The 21,310-nt window shown below is 52.2% G+C and overlaps 8 protein-coding genes across 8 annotated transcripts; 6 read left to right on the top strand and 2 right to left on the bottom strand.

Annotated features, from left to right (window-relative positions):
- Positions 1-552: 552 nt before the first annotated feature.
- Positions 553-2,108, bottom strand: B0T23DRAFT_76384 (mitochondrial thiamine pyrophosphate carrier 1). Its single transcript, XM_062841755.1, has 2 exons — positions 1,697-2,108; positions 553-1,595 (listed from the first exon to the last, which is right to left on the bottom strand). The coding sequence occupies exons 1-2, from the start codon at positions 1,780-1,782 to the stop codon at positions 680-682; spliced, it is 1,002 nt and encodes a 333-aa protein (XP_062695407.1). The 5' UTR covers positions 1,783-2,108; the 3' UTR covers positions 553-679.
- Positions 2,109-3,253: 1,145 nt separating this feature from the next.
- B0T23DRAFT_76375 (uncharacterized protein) lies at positions 3,254-3,863 on the top strand. The gene has a single exon (XM_062841754.1). The coding sequence runs from the start codon at positions 3,426-3,428 to the stop codon at positions 3,816-3,818; it is 393 nt and encodes a 130-aa protein (XP_062695406.1). The 5' UTR covers positions 3,254-3,425; the 3' UTR covers positions 3,819-3,863.
- Positions 3,864-3,958: 95 nt separating this feature from the next.
- B0T23DRAFT_311007 (uncharacterized protein) lies at positions 3,959-5,233 on the top strand (the record flags this gene model as incomplete). Its single annotated transcript, XM_062834621.1, has 1 exon — positions 3,959-5,233. One exon carries the CDS (start codon positions 3,959-3,961, stop codon positions 5,231-5,233), a length of 1,275 nt encoding a protein of 424 aa, XP_062695405.1.
- Positions 5,234-6,032: 799 nt separating this feature from the next.
- On the top strand, positions 6,033-7,351 carry B0T23DRAFT_393428 (manganese and iron superoxide dismutase; the record flags this gene model as incomplete). Its single annotated transcript, XM_062838075.1, has 2 exons — positions 6,033-6,303; positions 6,681-7,351. The coding sequence occupies 2 exons, from the start codon at positions 6,033-6,035 to the stop codon at positions 7,349-7,351; spliced, it is 942 nt and encodes a 313-aa protein (XP_062695404.1).
- Positions 7,352-10,857: 3,506 nt separating this feature from the next.
- Positions 10,858-11,683, top strand: B0T23DRAFT_76348 (uncharacterized protein). Its single transcript, XM_062841753.1, has one exon. It carries the CDS (start codon positions 11,066-11,068, stop codon positions 11,558-11,560), a length of 495 nt encoding a protein of 164 aa, XP_062695403.1. The 5' UTR covers positions 10,858-11,065; the 3' UTR covers positions 11,561-11,683.
- A 639-nt stretch (positions 11,684-12,322) lies between these two features.
- On the top strand, positions 12,323-14,158 carry B0T23DRAFT_426286 (uncharacterized protein; the record flags this gene model as incomplete). Its single annotated transcript, XM_062839971.1, has 4 exons — positions 12,323-12,387; positions 12,428-12,506; positions 12,567-14,061; positions 14,121-14,158. 4 exons carry the CDS (start codon positions 12,323-12,325, stop codon positions 14,156-14,158), a joined length of 1,677 nt encoding a protein of 558 aa, XP_062695402.1.
- A 1,214-nt stretch (positions 14,159-15,372) lies between these two features.
- Positions 15,373-17,557, bottom strand: B0T23DRAFT_76301 (uncharacterized protein). Its single transcript, XM_062841752.1, has one exon. The coding sequence runs from the start codon at positions 17,112-17,114 to the stop codon at positions 15,411-15,413; it is 1,704 nt and encodes a 567-aa protein (XP_062695401.1). The 5' UTR covers positions 17,115-17,557; the 3' UTR covers positions 15,373-15,410.
- A 930-nt stretch (positions 17,558-18,487) lies between these two features.
- Positions 18,488-19,358, top strand: B0T23DRAFT_426284 (uncharacterized protein; the record flags this gene model as incomplete). Its single annotated transcript, XM_062839970.1, has 2 exons — positions 18,488-18,522; positions 19,130-19,358. The coding sequence occupies 2 exons, from the start codon at positions 18,488-18,490 to the stop codon at positions 19,356-19,358; spliced, it is 264 nt and encodes an 87-aa protein (XP_062695400.1).
- Positions 19,359-21,310: the final 1,952 nt, after the last annotated feature.

Here is a 21,310-nt window from a genome sequence, read left to right as displayed (position 1 = left end):
AGGCTACACAGCAGCTGTGGTCTTGTATGCATGGTCGGCGTTTTGGATGGTCAAAATGGCGTAAAATTGGGCAGGGTAGGGTACGGCAAAGAGGCTGGTAACCACTACTGGTTCTGGGTTCAAAGAGGAGGCAGGTTGTCCGTTAGGTTTTATCGCGATTATGGCTTGGGATATCATTACTTTGGAGCACAAACCAGGCGACAGTGCTAGGTATTCAATGAGATCACAGGAGAATGCCAGGCCAATGATATGTCTTCCATGTTGTATGTGACCTGCTCCATGATACAACGGACGTTGATGCGGGTCACTTTGTTCTTGTTCATGTTTCGTTTTCAAGAAGTCAGCGATTCCGCCCATTCCGAACACTTCGTCCAATCAATTCCAGGACATGCCCGAGTCTTGGATATGTGTCAATATCTTGATCATCTGTAAATGCATTGCCAGGACCGGATCCGATCTGTTTGGGTAATCGTGAATGAGTTCCGTTTCATGAGGGTTGTGTTGTCATTGTTTTCAACCAAAATTCCGGATTCACGTCGAGAACTTGACACATGCAAAACAAAACAAATGGAATTCGGCGCCTGTGCTTGCTAACGCACCGCGCTGTCTATCTAGGTACCTATAGCGCCTCGCTTATCTATCAGCTAAAAACTCGCAAAACCGTCGTTGCGATTTGAAATTACACCCCCTCCTTCCGCCCCGGCCCCGCCGCTCCAAGCCTGATATACAACTTCAACGCCCTCTCATAAGTCCACATTGTAACTGCGCTCGCTGGCGCTGCCTTGAACAAGCTGACAGTCAGTCCCCGATACAGTCCCCTCACCCCCTCTCTCCTCACAATCGTCGCTACCGTCTTCACCATCCCCCCGTCATAAACCGGTATATTCTTATGCACATACATTCCCCTCGTCGGTCCCTGCACTTGGATCCTCTTCCTCACCAAATCCAACGGAAATGTGCCTGTCTTGGCCATCACGCTTGCTAACACGCCTGCCACTGCGCTACCCGAGCTGTAGGGCAGCTCGAGCTTGGAGAGCCGGGGCCGAAGGGTTTCGTACACGCAGAAGAACGTGCCCATGTAAGGGATGATTTGCGCCAACCCGGGCCCAAGACCGCGGAAGTAACCGGTGACGCCTTCAGAGGCGTAAATGGTTTTGAGCGCTTGTAGAAGAGAAGGGTAGACACGCTCGGTGCCTTGCGCGGCGAAGCGGGTACGTAGTAAATCGAGGGGGTAGGTAACTGCCGTAGCGACGCCACCGGCTGAGGCGCCGGCTATGAAGGACTCGACCGATGGGGGCAGTTGTTTGTTTTGGTCTTTGGGGAAAGCGGCTTGAAGAAACTGGGTGATGGAGCGGTAGGTGGTGAATTGAACGGCGGCGTACGAGACGTAGAGAAGCTCGGCGGGGATGTTGCCCTTCCAGAGACCTGTGAGACCTTCGGTGCGCAGGATGTGTCGGATTGTAGGGAGGGTGCCCTTGTAGACGGGCCCGCCGCCGATGATTTCGGCGCCGCGCTGGTGGATGAGCGGGTCCGAGAGGGAGTGGTGTTGCAGCTGGAGGCGGATCTTGACGACGTCGAGGGGGGCGATGACGAAACTGTTGGGAGGCAGCACGGGGGCAGGTTAGTGACAGAGGTTGGTTGGGGCAAGGACTTTCTTAGGCAACTTTCAAGGGAAAGGGGGTCGTGACGGACGTACCGAGAGATCAAGCCGGCCGTTGCGCCGGCGGCTGTCACCTGAAGGCGGGAACCCTCATCCTTGAGGCGTTCGGCCTTGCCAGACATTCATCCAGCACGCAATACAGCGGAGAGACTGGAGAAGTGGGCGCGCCCGGTGTACGTGGGCTGAGCGATGCGTGATCGACGACCGGTCGTTGTCGAGGTGCGGGAGAGCGGGCCAAGCTCGAGCTGACGTAGAGCTAGTACCGCTACCTAGCGGACTGCAGGTAGCGTTCAGTGTGTGCGGGCTTCGGTGTTCGGATGTATCGACGGCAGTGATGTGCGCCTTGCGCTGGTAGCTCCGGAGATGGTGCTTCGTATGTTTCTTGGACGACGGTCGTCAAGCCTTTGTGGTTCTTTTGCAGCGAGATTCATGATAAGCAGAAGTGGGATGTAACTGCGAAAGATATCAATTGAAGTGAAAACTGCCCCAGGGCAGTGATCTAATTGGATGGGGCAGGCGCGCCAAGGCTTTGTTGAATCTTTTCCGCGTTGATCAGTCGTCTACCACCGGCTTGTAGTGTACCATAAGACGGCGAATTGATAACGCACAAGGTTCATGCGCTGGTCCCTGATCGATCAACGCCTTAAGTGGCTGAGAAGTGTCGGGAATGAATGCGTGTACGTGCGTCTTGGATTTTCTAGAAGAGCCGAACATGTTATGGGGCGTTTGATGCTGCAGCGCAATGGTTCTGTGAGTGTACATACTGCCTCCATGTATGTGCTTAGGCGTTGCATCAAGCACTTGCCCATCTGCCCATGGTGTTGTGGTCTCACTGCTTTTGCAAACTGATGGTGATGACGGTAACTCGCAAGGCGAAGTCTTACTTATCCTTCTCGTCTTGAAGAGGCGTTGCCGTCATGACAGCAGTGACGACATTGTTCACGACTCGCAACTCGAGGATCAACAGGGGTGCCACGCGCTCAGCTCAGCCTTGGCTTCCACTTTGTCACTTGGTTTGGAGATCGTTGCACTGGCCACGTACGTAACGTCCTGTCGTGACCCGTATTGTCTGTGATAATTTGGTTGAAAGCTGTTGCTCTGTTGGGTAGAACGAGAGCTGGCATACAAACTGTGAGACGAGTCGTTATGGATAATTCCTGTCCGATAGAAGGGATGGCACCAAAGCATACATGATTCCTCGACATGAGTTGATGTAACCCTTAGGTTTGGCGTACCTGTGAGAGCTTTATCCATATGGGGCAAGCAGGAGTTAATGATACCGGCGTCGGTCGAGCGGTTGTGGCACGGAAAGGGGGTACGGTAGGTGATTCCGTCTCTTCCATCCACATGCTAATCAAATGGACACGTCCGGAGTCGAGGACGGTTCACCGTAGCATTGCCATGTCCGGGGTTGGCGCTAATTGGTTCCATCCGCCCGAAGGTTGCTACCCAGCAATCGCCCACAGCAACCATCTCACCACCCCAATGAGGAGTCAACCCCAGTATTTCCTTGAATTGGCTAAAGCTGCCCATGCCTGCCCGGCCCCAGTTCTCCAGGTACGTACCTGCCGACGGGATGCACCCCAGCGTTGTGAGAATGTCCACCTGCGCTCAATGCACAGGGCTCCCAACTCTTGCAGTTCACGAGATGGACCCCGTCATCTTCATCATCCCGCAGCAACGGAACTGGCAACAGGGCTTCGAAGCGTAGCAGAATCCCGTGAACCCACCGGTGGGACTTTTGTTCATCCTCCGAGGCTGTTATATGGATCCCAGACCTTCGTTCTCTCTTCCATCCTGTCTTCTTTCCGCTGTTCTTTCTTTTCTCTTACTTCAGTTTTATTTTCAAGTTACGACTTTGCATCTTCACCATTTCACCTGCTTGCCCCTCGAGCAGAAGCGCTGCACGCCGTCTGCAGCAACAGAACCTCCATCCAACCTCATACATCCACCAAACCCCTTGCCATCCGCAGTGCTTGCAGTGCATAGAGATCTAGCTAGATATTTCTTCCTGCCCATCTGCAAGACAAGCATCCCAGCCACGCTCCACTGTACGCATGTTCATCGACGTGTGTTGGGCAAACCATCGCATGTGATTCACTTTGTTCGCCTGCCAAGACCAGTCGCTATAAAGTCAACTAGTTGGAACCCTTGCTGAGAGTCATCCTCAGGGCTGTCCAACTTCTCTTGGAGAGTGCTACAAGCAAAGCTTTGGGCCCCCGCATCAAACACATATTACAACCTTGCCTTCACAATCTCATTACGACAACAACTATACCTACAATGGCCATCGCAGCAATGGCTCCTACTAGTATCACCTCTCCGGATATTGAGAGCCTCGTGAGGCCTGTCCTCTCCGCCCTGCCAGGAGCGTCTGCGTCGACCGAGCCAGCTACAACAGTACTGCCCCTTCTTTCGCCCATTCTTAGACAGCGAGTACAGCTTCTTTCCGGCGCCAGCTCAGATCCATGGATCCGTCTTCTTACCTATGACACTTCAAAGGTGTCCAGACTTACCGAGATCGCCCAAAGCGGTAACCTGGATCCCCATCCGGTATCGGGCGAAGTGGAGATAGATTGGGATTACGACGTCCGCATCAAGTACAGGAGACTTGACCACGAGACACTTCAGACCCTCGTGGTGTTGGGAGAGTTCGACCTGTTCATTCGTCTCGTGTACTGCGTCAACGACAAAGACGGTGGCGGCGACGGATGGCGTGTGGGCGAAATCGGTGTAGCCAGCAATCCATCTCCCCTCGAATCCTTCCAGGGTCATGCTACACTCGATGAAGCAGAGAAGGCGTTCAAGGCCCAACAAATCTCTGTGCCAGAAACCAAACCTGTTGCGCAAGTATCTGTCCAAGCTGAACCGGTCGAAGAGGATGACGACGATGACTACTGGGGCCGATACGATGCCACGCCTTCCCAAACGCCCGGCCAAGGCCGCTCTCCTGCGCCGCCGTCCTTGGGCGCCGGCCTCAACACTCAAAAACCCCAACCCTTCGAGCGTAGCGCGTCCGCCGAAGATGCGTACTTCGCCCAATACGAATCCGTACAGCCAGCCATGGACCCCCATGATCCAGACGAGGAGGCCTTCCAGGGCGGAGCTGTTGGGGGTGGTGCACCGCTTAATGGTCTCCCCCTTCGCAGGTCTCCGTCGCCAAGACAACAGGCATATGAGCCTCCTGTCATCAAGTCCGCACCAGCGCCGCCGCCATTGGGCCTAAACGGAGACGGCAACGGCGGTTACGTGCCATCTCGATCACCCTCCGATAAGTCCGGTTCTGGCTCAAGTGGCCGGCGCATGTCCCAGGCGGACGAGGAGAGGATGGAAAGCCTTGCTCATCCGCGCCCAGCCAGTAGCGCCAGCTCAAACGGATCCCGCATGGTGGCCAAGCTCGAAGAAACGGCGGAAGCGCAAGATCGAGTCGAGTTTGGCGTTAAACAGCACGTCTCAAGGACGATTCGAAGTCTATTCCAGTTGTCGCGCGGCGCTGGCATCAGTCGTGAAGAGTTCGAGCAGATGGTCAGGAACGAGCTTGATGTTCTTGCGATGGTGGAGGATGACGTTTAAGTGACCAGGCAAGGAAGGGAAATTGAGTCAAAGGGGGTGTCGGTGTTCACTGTTTATATTCCTCATTCTGTTCGGGATACTGCATCATCGGGTCGTTTTTGGCGTCAGGTAGTACTGGTGGGGGAAGTCCGGTGAGGGCGTCCAGTTCGCCTCGTGATTCTTGTTAGTTGTTCGGAGTTCGAGCAACGGCGTCCACGGAATTATTTAACAATAGCGTCACAGAATATCGGTCAAAGTACGATAATGAACATAGCACATACACGAGCAAAGTAGAGAAAGATGCCCAGTATCTGTGCAATAGTACATCATCGAAACGGTTGAAGACGAAGTCAATGTGAACGCCAAGTACAGTACGGAACTCCAGAATTGGCAAACAGCTACCCCACCGAAGACGGTATGTACCTCTCAATCATATCCAGGGTTAGGGTCAAGGGTGGCTCTTTGCGAAGACGGTGAGGCTGCCAGCCGCCAGTTCGTCCCAATGATTGGTCCCTGCTCCAATGGCCGGGTCCTTCCGCAGCGGAGCAAAAAAAGTCTCGAAAGTCGCGTCCCACCTCGACCGTCTTCCGGGGTTGAGTGCCCGTGTGTTTTGAAGTGCGTCCGCTCTGCGCCGGCAGCCCGTCCAGTCTTGAAGTTGTCTCCGTCCGTCCTCAAGGTCCGCCCCCCACACACACCGTCCACCGTCCATCTCCCCCGACCGAACGACCGGCCGACCTTCCCTCCCACCGAACCTTTCCTCCGACCCCCGGGCCGTTTTCTTACGGAGAAAAAGACCAAAAACAAAAAAACAAAAGACAAAATGATCGGCTCCATGGGTCTAAGGATACCCCGTGCGACAAGCTCGCTCCTCGGCCGTGCCGTCAACGGAGTCGCCACCAACCAGTCCGCCGTCGCCGGCGCTGGCGCCGCCAGCATCGCCGCCCAAAGGAGATGGCAGCACTACCTCATGCCGCTTCGCGACAACTTCGAGCAAGAGGGCATCCGCAACTTCCTCAGCCCCGGCTCCGTCAACATGGCCTATACCGAGTACCAGACCTTCATTTTGGAGAAGCTTAACGCGCTTGTAGTAGGTACGTACGGATGACACAACAACACAGAACATGCTTGTTTTGGGGTTTTGGTGTCGCTGCGCTATTATGTGGCACGGCATGGCACGGCATGGCATGGATGAAGGTTACGTGCGAGGATTACTGGCTGCGAGGAATTGGTATGCTTTGGTCAAAAACGCCAAGCTTGGATGCTGTTAAGCCTGAGAGGAAGAGGAGGCGTTCGCGCAGTGGTTCGGTCACAAAGGAATTGGTGGAGGAAATAGAAGGAAGGGGATTGAAGCTCAAGTCAGAGCATGCCCTGCCTACCCGGGGGGAGGGAGACATGATGTCACCTATTTTGCTGCATGGGAGATATCTAACCGACAAACCACTTTACTTACTTCTCTTTCGTCAAACAGGCACCGACTTTGAGCAAAAAGACACCAAGTCCATCGTCCTCGCCACCGCACGCGACCCCGAGCTCGCCCATGTGTTCAACCACGCCTCCATGGCGCACAACAACCACTTCTTCTTCGACCACCTGTCCCCGGTCCCCGTCAAGATGGGCGACAAGCTATTTTACCACATCAACGAGAACTTCGGCTCCGTCGACACGCTCCGCGACGAGATGATCGGCACCGCCGTCTCCATGTTCGGTCCCGGTTTCGTCTGGCTCGTCCGCACCCAGCTTCCCGGTCAGCCGGTCGCCCTCCGCGTCATGGCCACCTACTTGGCTGGTTCTCCTTACCCGGGCGCCCACTGGCGCCGCCAGGAGATGGACGCCCAAACTTCCATCGGGAGCTCTCCCCAGGGCTTGAGCAACGGCCAGCGCTTCCTCGAGCGCAGCGCAGCTGGGTTCAAGGGCAACAAGCTTGAACCTACGGCTCCCGGCGGCACTGATTTGATTCCGATCTTGTGCCTCAACACGTGGGAGTACGCGTGGCTCCGCGAATACGGAACTGGTGTGGGTGGTATGGGTGGTAAGCTGGCGTATGCGCAGAGCTGGTGGAACATGATTGATTGGGCTAAGGTCGAGGAGGAGGCCAGGCTGGAGACCAGGATCCTGACGGGCGGTGATAGCTCTGTTTAGCCTCTTGCTTCCATTCTGTGGGGGAAGAGGAGGGAGTGAGGAGGAATTGAAGTAGGAACTTAAGCGGGAGCGTGAAAGCTTAAGCCTCGACTTTTTGGTTCTGAACTACTCGCGACTACTGGTCCATCAGTTCATGCCTACCGCCGCCATCGACAGTCCGACGGCTGTCACCTTGTCCGAGGGGTAGAAAGAGCGAGTGGAACGGGATGGAGATGGATTATTGTACGGTTGCTGCCCAAGTTACTTCTGTGACTTTGTCTGTCTATATGGAACCCGGATATATAGGGAAAAGTTGTTCTGTACGATAGGATAGCATGACGGTGAGACCGGCCGGAAAAAGAGAAAGGAAAGTAAAAACCAAGCCAGCCCCGGCAGCTGCCATCTATACTTTTACATGTGTATATCACCAATGAACCAAATGTGTGTGTGTGGAAGAGGAAAGCAGGATAACGGCAACGAAGCAACAAACGGATAGGTCAAATGCGAATTGTAAATATAGTACTTTGAAAGATGGACGCACATTGTGACATCGACATTCAACTTTCTCTGCTTACTTGACCAATTTTTTTAGTACATCTCCTAAGGACCTCATACCGACCTACATGTTCGACTACTCCTTACTCCGCATGATCTCTGCCTCCTTCACGACATTAGCTCACTAGGTAGCTACCACAACACATCAGCTGTTGAAAACATACCTGACCGCTGCCAGTTGTAGCCTTTCTACCTCTGAAGTTTCAGCCTCTGATTTCTCCCCCTTCACAAGCCCTCAGGCTCCATGCCGAGTGATCGGTGACAAACTGAATCTTGACTATTGACTGTTAGGTTATCAGCCTTGCCTTGCTGAGACCGCACTGGTCCGTTTCAGCGCGGTAGCTAAAAGTAGGTACGTGAACCGAGCACCAGTGAAGGACGGCAGAGTGTATCGGTGTCTCGATTGCCATGCCATGCCATGCCATGTCTTGCCATTGCTAATGTTTTGTCTCGTCTCGCATTGGGACTCGTACGTTGGATTTGGTCAAAGATTTGATCGAACTGGCTTTACTCACGGTCACTCGATCGATGTATGTCCAGCCCGGTTTTGAAACCATCCAAGTTGAGCACGAGGTAAAGCTCAAGGGAGGATCAGTCGAAATGATTCATTTCTTATATATAGAGGTATATATACATGCAGCACAACTGTTGTTCTGACGAAATCTGATCTTTCTCTCTTTCACTTTTAGTTGATTGAAATTGAGCCCTCTTCTCAGCTGTACCTACCTACCCACCTACATGTGTCAAACTTGACAACATCTGTTAAAATGTCAAACTCACCTTGTCAGACCCGGATGTCTGTATCAAATGAATCCAGTGACACCAAAATCCAGTCAGATACCGACGGGAACATGCCATGCCATGGTTATCCTGGCACACGCAGATGGCTTGAGTAGCGCAAGCTCCTGGGCAACGCTCGGCAGCAACCTATGAAGATGCTTAATTGTTCACGGCGTAATGTATAGGTTAAGCCTGGTGTAACCGTGACTGATTTGTATCTCCCCTTGACAAGCCCCATGGCCAAGAAGAGGACAGTCCGGTTCAGGTGAGAGGTGGAATAAGTTCGGTACATACAAGTATATGGATGGATATGTATGTAGTATAGAACCGGTATGCCCGTTGAGCACCTGTCACTTGTAGATTAATATGGGGGAAGGGGGGAGGAGGGAAAAAGAAAGTATACGTGTCTCTTGACCATTGCGGTACCTTTGTCATACCCTATGTACCTACTCAGGTGATTGAGACGGGTTTACGTTCACAGCTGTTGTTTCTTGTGAAACATGAAAACTTTCTCCCAATAGAGCATGGCAGACGGGACGCAGCTGCTTGCTTGTCAATCATTCGGACTATCGTCTTGGTGATACCGGCTAGGCGTACCAAGGGGGAAAAAAATCAAGTGAAAATATAAAAATGAAATAAAACAAGAGGAACAAGGGATTGAGACGGGTGATCACCCGGTGATCTTGTAAATGCCGAATCACAAATGTTGTGGGTTCATATGTACTACATAGTATATTACTAACCAGGTGTGCTATATTACTAACAGTTTTGTTAGGCAGTTCCCGTTCGATTGTTTGAGGGCCAAGATCGACATTACCATGGGCGACTGCGAGCAGATTACCCAAACCATCGGACGACGGAATTCGGCATGGGAGAAAGGCAGTTCTTTGATGATGGAAGCTTTCAACGCGTAGCATTTGTAATAGGTAGTCCAAGAAAAGGGGGTGATGACTTGATTAGTATGGTATACTGTAGGTAAGTGAAGATCACCAGCTGAAAGTCTGGAATGGTCTTCGACACAGTCAAGAATAAGGAGCGTTGCGCGCATTCCGAGAGACTCGGGTATCCAGTTAGATTTCATAGTGGAGCCAAAGGTTAAGCTAGGAAGTGAGGTCGGTGCTTCTACTAAGATATCGAGTTTTGCTTTTGAGGGATTGCTAGTTTGATGTATTGGACATGAAACTTGGTTCTTGAGTCGTTGGAAACCTGTCTGTACACTATGGTACACCTCTGCGTCGATGTAAAAAGGCACCTCGTCAATTGGGCGATCTCTGGGAGTGGCAAAACTTCCATGCTCAGGGTGGCAGTCTGTACGAGAAATGGCAATTTTGATCTTCTTAAAGCCGAAGTTTTCTGTAGTGCCACTAGCGCCTTGACTGTGTGTACCACGCTGCCCTTGTATATCCATGCAGAGGTGTACTTGGCTTAGTCATGGTTCGATGTTTGGTTCGGTTTGATACCGAGCGCTTGTAGAGCATGTCGATCGCTGGTTCGCTTTGCTAAAATATTGGAGTCTACAAAACAACAGGCTTTTGAGGAAAGCGAGTTGAGAAGTCATCTGTGACAAATTTCAGACGTCAGGATGATGAATCCGTGAACATACCATACTCACACCTATTTCCTTTTATCTCCGGCCATCCAGTCATCACGTCGAGATCAACACCCTATTGTGCCCCGTCCCCGTCTTTCGGATGGGGTGGTGTACGCGAACGGAATAAGCGTGCGATCCGAAGCCTCACCTGGCTGAGTGGGCAAGGCGAAGCAAGGAGCCCTTCTTTTATTGTTGACGCCGAATAGCATAAAAAACAAATCGTACCTAAAGTACCTTATCTTGAAATGGAAGAGATGTCGGACGCAGCATCGAAGGGGCAAGGGAAGCGAAGGGAAGGTGCAAGCGACGGCACTCCCATGATCCCAGAATGCACCTCGCTTTTGTCTTGCTGAGACGCTCCGCGGGAGCTGTCGCCGGCTTTTTTCATTCATTCATTCTTTCTTTTGCCATCGCTCATAGCGAGTTGAAGTGTCTTGACGGTTCCGTAGCAGTCCTATCTCCAAATTTGGACAGACACTTCACCATGCCTCCACCCCCTTTCTTCGGCTGAACAGCAGGCGACCTTGCTGGCGATGCAGCTTTCGCCTCTGGGAAAAAGGCGGGACGCACAACGCATCGCAAGGAGTTCAGATCGGTCTGCGAAAAGAAAAAGAAAGGTGAGGAAAGCAGCGAAGCAGGACGCAGCGGGGCATTGTGCAGCCGAATGGAAATATGTATGATGGACGATGGGACGTCGGAAAAGACGTTTGCGTTGGGAGTGAGTGGGTGGGTGAAAACGCACGGACAGGAACGGCCGGGCATGTACTTGCCCGGTAATAATAAAACCACGCTAGACTGTGGTCGGGTGGATGACAAAAGACGTCAACTTGGGAGTGAAACCGCAGTCGACACCTGAAAAATCACTGGCATCCCCCCGGCGAGCGGCGAGCGGCTGCGCTCCGGCATCCCCATCGCATCGCCTGGCTTCTCCATCCCGTCCGCCTTGTCTTGTCCCGTCGGTTCGGTCGGTCTTTGTGGTCTGCGTTCCCGCCGAACGTGCCTTCTGCTGCAATCTGCACTGCAACATCTGCACTCGCCGTTCCCGTTTTCTTGGCTTCACGGTCGGCCAGATCTTGGCTCTTTTCCCATCTCCCCGTCACTCTTTCCTTGCAACAGCAGCAGACAGTGCAACCAGGCAGAGGGCGCGCAGCATCCGTCCTTCCAAAGTTTGTCGAGTTGATTGGGAATTGGCAGCCACGGCAGCGAAAAGCGAGCCTCTCCACTTGACTTTGCAAGCAACCTCGAGCACGCCAACTTCCATTGTCGCCAATCTTCCCCCTAACTTCATACCGACCAAACCCTGAAACATCCCAGTTCTCCCCTAACGACTTCCAATCTTTCGCCCGGCTGTCCGTCCTTTCTTTTCGCCATCGACTAAACCCTCTCTCCTTCAACCTCCAGCAGCAGCGGCAGGGCAGCAGCACCCACAGCCCATTTTCCCCTACGGCTTCTTTCGCAAAAAGACGGCTGTTTTGCGGATGCCATAAGACCCGGAGCCGAAGGGCCGCTGTAAACCCTTCGAAATGCCCAACAATGTCTATGTGTGGGTGGTCCCGTCGCTCTCTCTCTTTCCCCCCCCTATAATTCGAAGCCCCTCCGAAAAGCACCCCGAAAAGCACCCATCCCCCCCTCCCCTCCGCTTCCGCTTTCCTAGTGCTTGGCGTCCGGTCGATGCTCCTGAGGCCATCACCTCTTGGCTAGCCAAGCCTCGCCAAGCCTCAGGAAACGAACACCGTCTATCGCCGCCACGGGGACACATCTTCGACCTCGTCACACCCACTCAATTATTGACGACCATCTACTGACACGATTATTGTTGCAGCTGTCGATGAGATTCGGAATGTCGTGTACGTCGTCGTCCTTCCCACTTGTGGTTCATCCGACTCCCCCATCTCGTCCACCTTTCCTTCAGTTCCTTCTTAGCCCACTCCAAGTGGACCCTGCACTGGAGCTTCCCCTTCCTAAGCCCAGCCAAGTTCCAACTCTGCCTCGTTTTCTCTGTCGCCAAGTTCGATCGCCAAGATTTCATCTGCATCCTAAGCCAAAGCCATATGGCTTCGGACGCGATGGATCGCTATGGCACCAGCTTTAGTCCCGAGATCGCGAGCTCCCCTGTGCTAGACGACACAGCGTCGGAACTGTCCTTGCTGACCTGCTTCAACTTGGTGCAGCCTGTTACTTAGCAATCCAGCCTGGCGCGGTGGCACAACTATTTCCAACACCGTCATCAGAAATGTGACGGCTTTAACAGTATGTCTGGTAGTTTTCCTTGCTGTCATGCGAGACCTTTCATTGACACGCTGTCAATAGCACACACTCACAGTTTCGACCCGCATCGCCGAGAATATAACGGTTCTGGCCTCCAAGTATGCAGCAACCCAGAATGGCGTCATTCAGGGTCTACTATACGTCCCCGACCTTTCCGAGAGATACCCTTGTGTGGATAACTTGACCGCATACATACCAGAAAGCGCTCCTCGTCGTGCTCAGCTTCCGCCCGCTAATATCAACCTTATCGCCCTTGTGCCTTGGATTAACGCCCAGTGTGCTCGACACTTCTTGATCTCAGCTCGTCAAGACCCGGTTCGAGGTCTCATCTTCTACAAACCCGACAACTCGACCGAAAAACCTCCCAAGGGTAGTTCGGATGAATGGGATATTGGAGACGGTGGAAAATGGAGATCTCAAGCTGGATATCCCATCTATGCCATGTCAGGTGCCGCTGGTCAGCGAGTTATGAACCAGTTGAGCTTGTACTCGGGTAACGTGTCGGAAATACCCTTTGGTGATAGAATCGCCCAAGTGTATAATCCTAGCCCGGGCGATTTCGTACGAGTATGGACCGAGTTGTCGGTTTCAACCGACACCGCTCTACCTGGAATATGGGTCTACATCCTGATCATCATTGGTGTTCTCCTGGGTGCTATTATCGGGATTTCGCTCTTGATGCATTTCATCCAAGCCAAGCGTCGCTCATCCCTGCGCAGACGTGTTATTTCCGGCGAGGTCAACCTAGAACGAATGGGTATCAAGCGATTGAGGGTGCCTATGGAGGTCATCGACACGTTTCCTCTTTTTACTTACCATTACGAGCCGGACAGCATCAGTGTGCCAACATCGCCGAGATCTTTGCGTCCCGATAGGCCCAGGGGAGGCAGTCGCACTCAGTCGGAAGCAGCCACCGCGCAGTCCGTTTCTGGGCTAACCGTGGCTATGTCAGAGAAAGCCCCCAGCACCGTTGCGACCGACTATCAGCCCGCATGCGCTATCTGCTTGGAACCGTACCAGAACCGAGTTACGGTTATCCGCGAGATTCCCTGCGGGCATATCTTCCACACGCAATGTATCGACGAGTTTCTCAGCGAAAACAGCTCGCTATGTCCGATTTGCAAAGCTTGCATGCTGCCCAGCGGGTACTGTCCCAAAATTACCAATGCGATGGTGCGGCGAGAACGGGCGGTGCGACGACTACGAGACCGGATAACAGTCGAAGATTCTTGTTCGGAATACGAAATGGTTGATCAAGGAAAGCCAATCCGGGGGGGCAAGAGTCTTAGGAGCTTACTGGGGGGAGGAGGAGATGACTCCAAAGCTGCGGATGCAGCAACAATTGCCACGACTCCATCCCGAATGTCAATCAGACAGGGCTCTATCCAACGCGCGGGCCGAAAGCAACAAAAACAAGTCGGAAGCAACAATAATGGTAATGTGCAGAGGGGTAGTCCTCCTGTGCTCGGGAGGAAGCGGATGCGGGAACTGGCTGGCGGATCTGATATCGACGACGGGGAGTCACGAGCACCAGCCTGTAAGTTGATCGTTCTTTGTTGCCCTAGGAGCTCCGTATTGACCATCTATGCTACACAGGGGAGAGATTACGACGCAAAGTATTCCCAGGCTTCTAGGTACAGCCGAAGGATAGCTGTGCTTTTTTACGCACATGGTGGACAGGTAGCAACAACGGCTCTTCACAGCACTTCGAGAAACAAATGAGCAGGCGGCATAGTAGGCGGCATTTTTCGCATCCGCCTCCAGTTCTTGGAAAGAGTGGAAGGGGGGCGTATGGTGTAGGCGATATGGACATGATACCCCTTTTCGCATGTTTTGGCAGATTCACATAAAGGTGACGGGCATAGAGGAGAGCATTTGTACGGTTTTGGTATCGGCGTTCTAATCATTTTGGGGCACTTTGTGTATATAGACTTGCCTCTAATGAGGATATGAACTGGGAAGTTTCTAAGAGGACCTCGTAAGACAATCTAGGGAGGTGCACGTTGAAGATATGGAAATGCACAAATCTGAGAGATTCAACACGAAGTAACTCAGGTTATGAAATTGCCAAGCCTAATCGGGGTGCTCGGGGGGTAAATCAGATACGTGAAAGAAATAACTGGATACAGAAATGGATGATGCATTCTACGGGGTATCAATGACGCTGGGATACTGGAATTTGCAGCCTCCTCCTTCTCCTCCACCACCCCTCATACTTTGCCATCTCCCTTTCCTCTTGGATAATAACGGTCCATCCTTCCGTCATCCTTCTGTCCAAAATCATTCCGTCCTTGTCTTGGTTTCAAATCTCTTGGCACAGACCAGTGTGAAAATGGTATCCTTTATCCCATCCTCTGCCACCACCTCCTGATTCCTCTCCCCCTATGTAAACTGCAACGCAGCCAAGCCTCCCTTCCCCCCGTCTTTTCAAAAATACGAAAAAATGCGGAAAAGGAAAGGGAAAAAAAGGGAAAAAAATGCAACACAATGCAACGCAAAACGCCTTTTTTTGTCTTCCGAAGGGAACAAGGAAAGAAGACAATTGGGGCAAAAAGAAATGTAGATGAGTATGATGTCGTGTCGAAAAAGAATCGTTGGATCCAGCCCACCGCCTCGCTCTCGACATGGAAAAAGAATCAGACAGACCAGGAACATTGAAAAAAAAAAAAAAAAAAAAAAAAAAAAAAAAAAAAAGAAAAAAAAAATCAGAAATGTGTATGCCCTTGTGGTTCCCAAACAGAATCTCGTTTCCAATCATCTGCATTTCTCTTTCGGCCAATATTCCCCGTCACGGACATCAACACCGATGATCCCCAAACTCGCGTAAGGAAACCACCACGGCACACACACACACACATGGGACAGCTCGCTCGCGAGCAAAACCTACTAGAACCTATTCGGCATGTTACCCGCCCCCGGTACCGACGGTCCCAGCAACCCAGCCGGAGTCTTGGGCGTAGGCGGCACGTACTTAGCACCCCTCGCCACGGCACCCAAGTCGGCCTCCTCCATCATTGCCGTGAAGGTTGTCACTGGTCTGGTTGATTGCCCCTGGTGGTTATCGGGATTGAAGGGGTCGTAATCATCGGTGTTGTAAGTATCGGAATTGGCATCGGTGTTATTAAGATAGGGGTAATTAGTGGTGTTGGTGTTGATGAATTTGGAGTACGTGTTGCTGTTGGCGTTGGCGTTGGCATTGGAATTGCTCTTGGCAAGCCGCTCGGGAGTCAATGTTCGTGGGTCAGCGAACACGTTGATGCTGATTCCGCTAGGTTCGCGGGGGCTTTCTTGTCCGCTCGTTGCGCCCCAGGGGGTAATGGGTGGTGTGGTGTAGCCGGGTCGACCGCCTGCTGCTGCTGGTGGAGGGGAGTTGTTGCGGCTGCTGATGCTGGTGCCGGTGTAGGCTGATGGGCCGGGAACGTTTCCACTGACGTTACGTCCGTAACCACCGTAGGCTATGCTGCTGTCCTGTCCCTCGGACGGGGTTTTGGCCCGGCTGTTGTTGCGGATGTGGTGGTTTGGAGACCCGCGAGGGGGAGTATCAAAGGGGTTGACGTTGCCTGATACTGCTGCAAAGTCGGAGTCAGGGCCGCGGTGCGATTGGGCGGAGACTGAGCGGTTGAAGTCGGTTCGGATGGTGTCCTCGGCAACGATGGGGTTGCTGATGATGTTGCCGAAGGAGGACGTGGATCGGTTCAGGCGGGGTTTCTCGCCATGGCCGTGTTGACTGGCTCCAGCTCCGGATTCCTTGCCTCTGCGGTTCAGGATGCAGAGGTAGAGGGTAATCAGGCCGCCGATGATGAAGACCACAACACCTGCAACCACGCCAGCGATGAGGAGATTGGGACTTCCTCCGTCCTCATCATCATCGTCATCATCATCATCATCTTGTTGGTCGGGCTTTCCGCTTTCCACCGGCTTTGCACTCCCTGCTGACTGGTTACCACTTGCTGCAGGCTTGCCGGTTTCTGTAGGCTTGTCGGTTGCTGTCGGCTTATTGGTTGCTGTTGGCTTGTCGGTTCCTGCAGGAAGCTCGGTCACAGAGAAGATTGATTTGGATGTTGTCTGGGAGGATTGAGAACTGCTAATTGGCACTTGGGTTGCTGTTGTCGTTACGCTTGGCGATGGCTTGTTATTCATCTCTTGAGGCGTCTTTGACTGATCCGCATCCTTTTGACAATAACCTTCGGTATTGCAAGAGTAACCCCATGGACAGCATCTATCACCACACCGCTTCAAAGGCACATCAAAAACAGTGGTCTTGAGGCCTGCTTGAGGGTTCTTCACTGGATCCTGCTTGCTAGTGTCGCAGGAAATCGGTTGTATCATCGAGCAGTCTTGCCCATTTGGGCAGCAAAGAGCCGCAGTATTTGCGGCCAAAGGAATGCATGTCGAGTCGGCCGGACAGCAAAAGTTATCGGGCAAGCCGGCCTGGGGGCACTTTGAGAAGCCCTCGGCCGCACATGTTGATGTTGACTGTCGTTGGAACAGCTGGCTAGCTGGTACGGCTGAGACTGTTGTCGCGCTCAAGGCGACGACGACCAGTAGTAGTGAGCTCGCTTGCTGTAGTAGTCGCCGCGGCCCCGGCATTGTGAATACCTACTCGAGCAGGGCCGTGCTGAGTAGTGGACTGGGTGAAGGAGATGTCGGCTATTATGTCGGTTACAGTCGAGACGGCTCGAAAATTGGGTAGGAAGTCTCACTTGTGGCCGGCAACGTGGAGAAAGAAAAACAAAGGTAAAGAAGAATCAGAAGACTTGGGATATAATGTGACAATGCGTTTGAGAGGCGGATGAGAAGCCGTAACCCCGGAATCACGACAAACAAAGAAAATGACAACGACGTTGACCAGTCAAACGACGAACGGGACAAGAAATCAGGAAAGAGAAGATTGAGGCAAATGGGAGAGGAAGTCAGGAACGGCTTGGTTAAGGTATCATGGGTATATCGACAACTGGGGGTGCCGGCCCTCTGGCTCACAAGCCGCTTGTGTCTGGATAGTCTAGATGACTGACACATGGACAGGCAAGCATGCGTCTGATTACTACAAAGAAAAAATCTTTGCAGAAAGCAGCGGAAACGCATCATTTGGCCCAATGGAGTAGACCAGCGCAACGCTCTCCTCCAACCGCTTCTCACCCAAGTTGAATACCCCTGGCGCTATTCAACATCCAAGGAACCACCGGCGCGAATGGGTGAGCCCTGGAACCTCAATAGGCTTCCCGTCTACGGTACCACGCAGATTGGCATATGTATGTGGCCCTTGCTATCTGTAACCCCGGGATGGGCATGCCATTCATAGATGCGGGGGGGCGAGCGATGGAGCGACGACGGGGCGGCGATGGGGCCATGGTGGTCAGTCAGTCTCGTCAGTCTGGTGTAGTCAGCGGATGCAGGGTGAAATTTGAGATTGGGTGAGTGTGACCGGGCATCGTCAGGGCTAGACAAGGTGTGGATCAAGGCAGTGAAAAAGGTCTCAAAGCGCTTCGCTTTTGAGCAAGTGCTTGGTTGACGTGAAGCGCCGACGACCTGGCGATGAATGATGAGTGGGCGTATGAGTGGCAGATGGCTTAGGGTGTTTAGAGTTGTCAAAGTCAAGATGACAAGATGCAGCTTGGTTGGTCCACAATCCTTCCCGTCCGCGCCTACAATGCTACGCTAGCAGGGATCCACTGTTAGGTTCATTCAGGGGTCACTTGATCTCCACTGAGCGTCACTAGAAATAGTGTGCACTACTTGAGCCGACAAAGGCTTAGCGCCCGCTCGCCAAGCGCCGGGTGCCGACCTGAATGACGGAGCGGAAACAGCTGCTTTGCACGGGCCACACGGAACCTGGCTCGGTGCATATACGGGCCCGGGGACACTGACCTTTCTTTCGAAGACTCGACGTGACCCGGAGCATTTGACCATCCGACACAATTTGGAGCTATAGTACTGTTTGACGGCTATACAGCGTGTACACAATGTCACACATCGATATTGATGGGGCGGATCTCGAGTACGCCACGTTCTCTGTGTGATGCCATGGGTTGAGGCATGTTATCAGGTCGTAAAACACTACCCATTCGACTATCTTCAGAAGTCACGAGGCTTGATCCGGTAGCCGCTCGACGTATGCACGTTACCAACTTGTTTCGATATTTCAAATCTCCGGAACCTCCAAAACACCAAACTATCACTGCCAAAACGTCCGGAGGTCGGGCATTCTGGATTCTAGGTACTGCACCCACGAATTCTACAAACTCACACTGCCTTTCTCTTTGTCATCCCTCCACCCATTGACGCTGTTGGAAATACCTCCACCTGATTTTGCACATTGATCATGACATCACCGCCTCCTTCCTTCAAGTCATGATAACATACTTCTTGCGAGAGATCATAGTGAAAATGGCGAGGTATCAAAGCACACAATCGCCAAAATCATAAGCGTAAAACGAGATGTCAAACAACCAGGACACTTGAATCTCACCGTCATTCGACAACGGTTTTAACCCATTTGACAGTCCAAAATAGGCACCACCACCACTCCCACCATAATAACCATCCTCATCACCGGCTTCAACCACCGTCTCCGCTGCCGCCTCCTACTCCCCTCCTACCTCCAGCGTCTCAGAAATAACCGTCATAGCCGCCGTCCGCAACCCTCTCCACCCGACCTCTCAATCCCTTTCGAGTCTCCCCATCCACCCTTTGGACACTTTACGCCTGCCCATCGTCAACATCGGACCGAACGTGCGCGCCGACGTAGCCGCTGCTGTGCAGGAGCTCGCGGAGAAGCATGGTATCGACACCATTGACGTAGCCATTGCCAACGCCTCGACGGTATATGTGTAGCCGAAGGTTAGGGAAGCCCAGGTGGATGATATTAACAGAAGACGAATATGTTTGGGTTTGTGGAGCTGATGAAGGGGTTGGTTTTTGGCTCTGTTTTTTTTGGGAGGGGAGGACGGCCGCCCAGAAGAAGGAGAAAGTAAAGGACGAGGATAAAGAGGATGTTTGGGTTACGATGGAAAGTGCAAGGGGAAGGGGGCGCGTTTGGACGATGTGAGTTCTTCCAGCCTCTTCATACCCAGCTTGTAGATGTGTTTGGAACCAGAGGTGGGAGTTGACATTCCAGGTGAGAAGAATCTGAGTAGAGTAATCAAAGGATCCAGAAATAAGTGGAAGGGTTGTTATTGCGGTTTGTTTGGTCACTGATTGTCCCTAGTACAGATCGCTCAATCTGCCGCCGTCCCCAACGCAGCGTATGTACAGTGTAGCGAAAGCAGCCCAGTATTACTTGACCAACAGACTGCGTGACGAGGAGCCCTGGTTGATCTCCTTCTCTACTGACCCTGGGTGAGCCATATCTTACCCCTTATTTTGTCTGGGTTTCCTTTTTTTTATATTTTTGTATCTTAGTTTTTTGTATCATTTCAAGTACCAGCAATACCTGGAAATTAGCTGACACGAATACCGTCCGAAACATTTGAGACAAAACCAAGATGGGAAACGCTGGGGCACGCACGTTGAACCTTCAAGAGGGGTAGGGTAAGCCGGAGGAAAGTTTCAAGGTCATGCTGAAGGTCTTTGACGCTGCTACGAGGGAGACACACAGCGGGAAGATGTGCGTGGGACCCGCAACGGTTTTGCTTTGGACAATGCGATAATTTATTTTATAAAATGGGGTAAGTTGGGTTCTATTCTAATTCCTAGTCTGACATATCACCATCTGTCATTTCTACTCGAGGTAATTATCAGAATGTGGGATTCATGAGAAGATGCTTCAAGATGGTTTGGTATAGCCAACAAACCGCCGTGTTACGGATTGATAGAGCATTTCGAAGTTACCTACCTATCAGTCACGACTGATCTCGGAGTTTTCGTGTTGCTCGGCTATAGTAATTGTTGAAAAGAACAATGTCATGAGGACGGCGAAGGGTAGATTCACAGATATGTACTTGCTGATAAGATATTCCCGCTATCTAGGACCGTCAATCTTGGATAGCTTGCTCCAAACGGTTGTGTTTTGATCGTGATCAACGTCTATTACATAGAGAAGCGTGAAGAAAGGGAAGAAAGGAGGCGACAAGGTTGAGCAGACGAACGAATCGGACTCTTGTGTGGTGCTTGAAGAGACCGTTCGCGGACAGGTCGTGATTAAGGCCTAAACGAGGCCCAGAGAGAGAGGCCTGGAATGACTTCATCTAGTATCCAAAGTGGTGGTTTTCACCTCAGTTTCATTCGTGCATCCTTTTGCCTCACCGACAGCTATCACATTGTACTGTTCTCGCGGACCTCGCCGCTCCTTCGGAGACTTGGCCGATGGTCGAACTGACCACCAGACCGTCACGGTATTATTGCCACCCGGACAAGTGAACGGCCCATTGTTGATGCCTGGCTGCCTCTTTCCCCTGAGCAGGTTGTGGTCACTGTGTGTCTAGGTGTTCAGGAAAGCATACTATCATGACTAGAGGTATGGTGGCGATTTAATGTACTAATAATACCTACCTATCCTTCTGTCCTTCTGTGAACTGAATCCCAAAGTGGAAGGAATGGGTGGGTTTGAAGGCAATAGAAAGAGAGAAATGCAAGAGCGTCCAAGTCCGTCCCTTCCATCCCTGTGTTTCTACAGTTCCGAATCCATTCAGTTCGTTCCCTCGTCGACCTATCAAGTGAAAGGTACCTACTTAGAAGGACCTAAGGTGTAAGGAAGGCAAAAGCCGAGTGCTCCTTCCTGCTCCTGTACCCGGAACACTCTCTTGGCATTCATCACATCCACTCACACCGACCTCTCATCCCACCTG

The sequence above is a fragment of the Neurospora hispaniola genome, assembly GCF_033458365.1.
Source record: "Neurospora hispaniola strain FGSC 10403 chromosome Unknown B0T23scaffold_2, whole genome shotgun sequence".
Taxonomy (NCBI): Eukaryota; Fungi; Ascomycota; class Sordariomycetes; order Sordariales; family Sordariaceae; genus Neurospora; species Neurospora hispaniola.
This window is presented reverse-complemented; position numbering and strand designations above follow the sequence as displayed.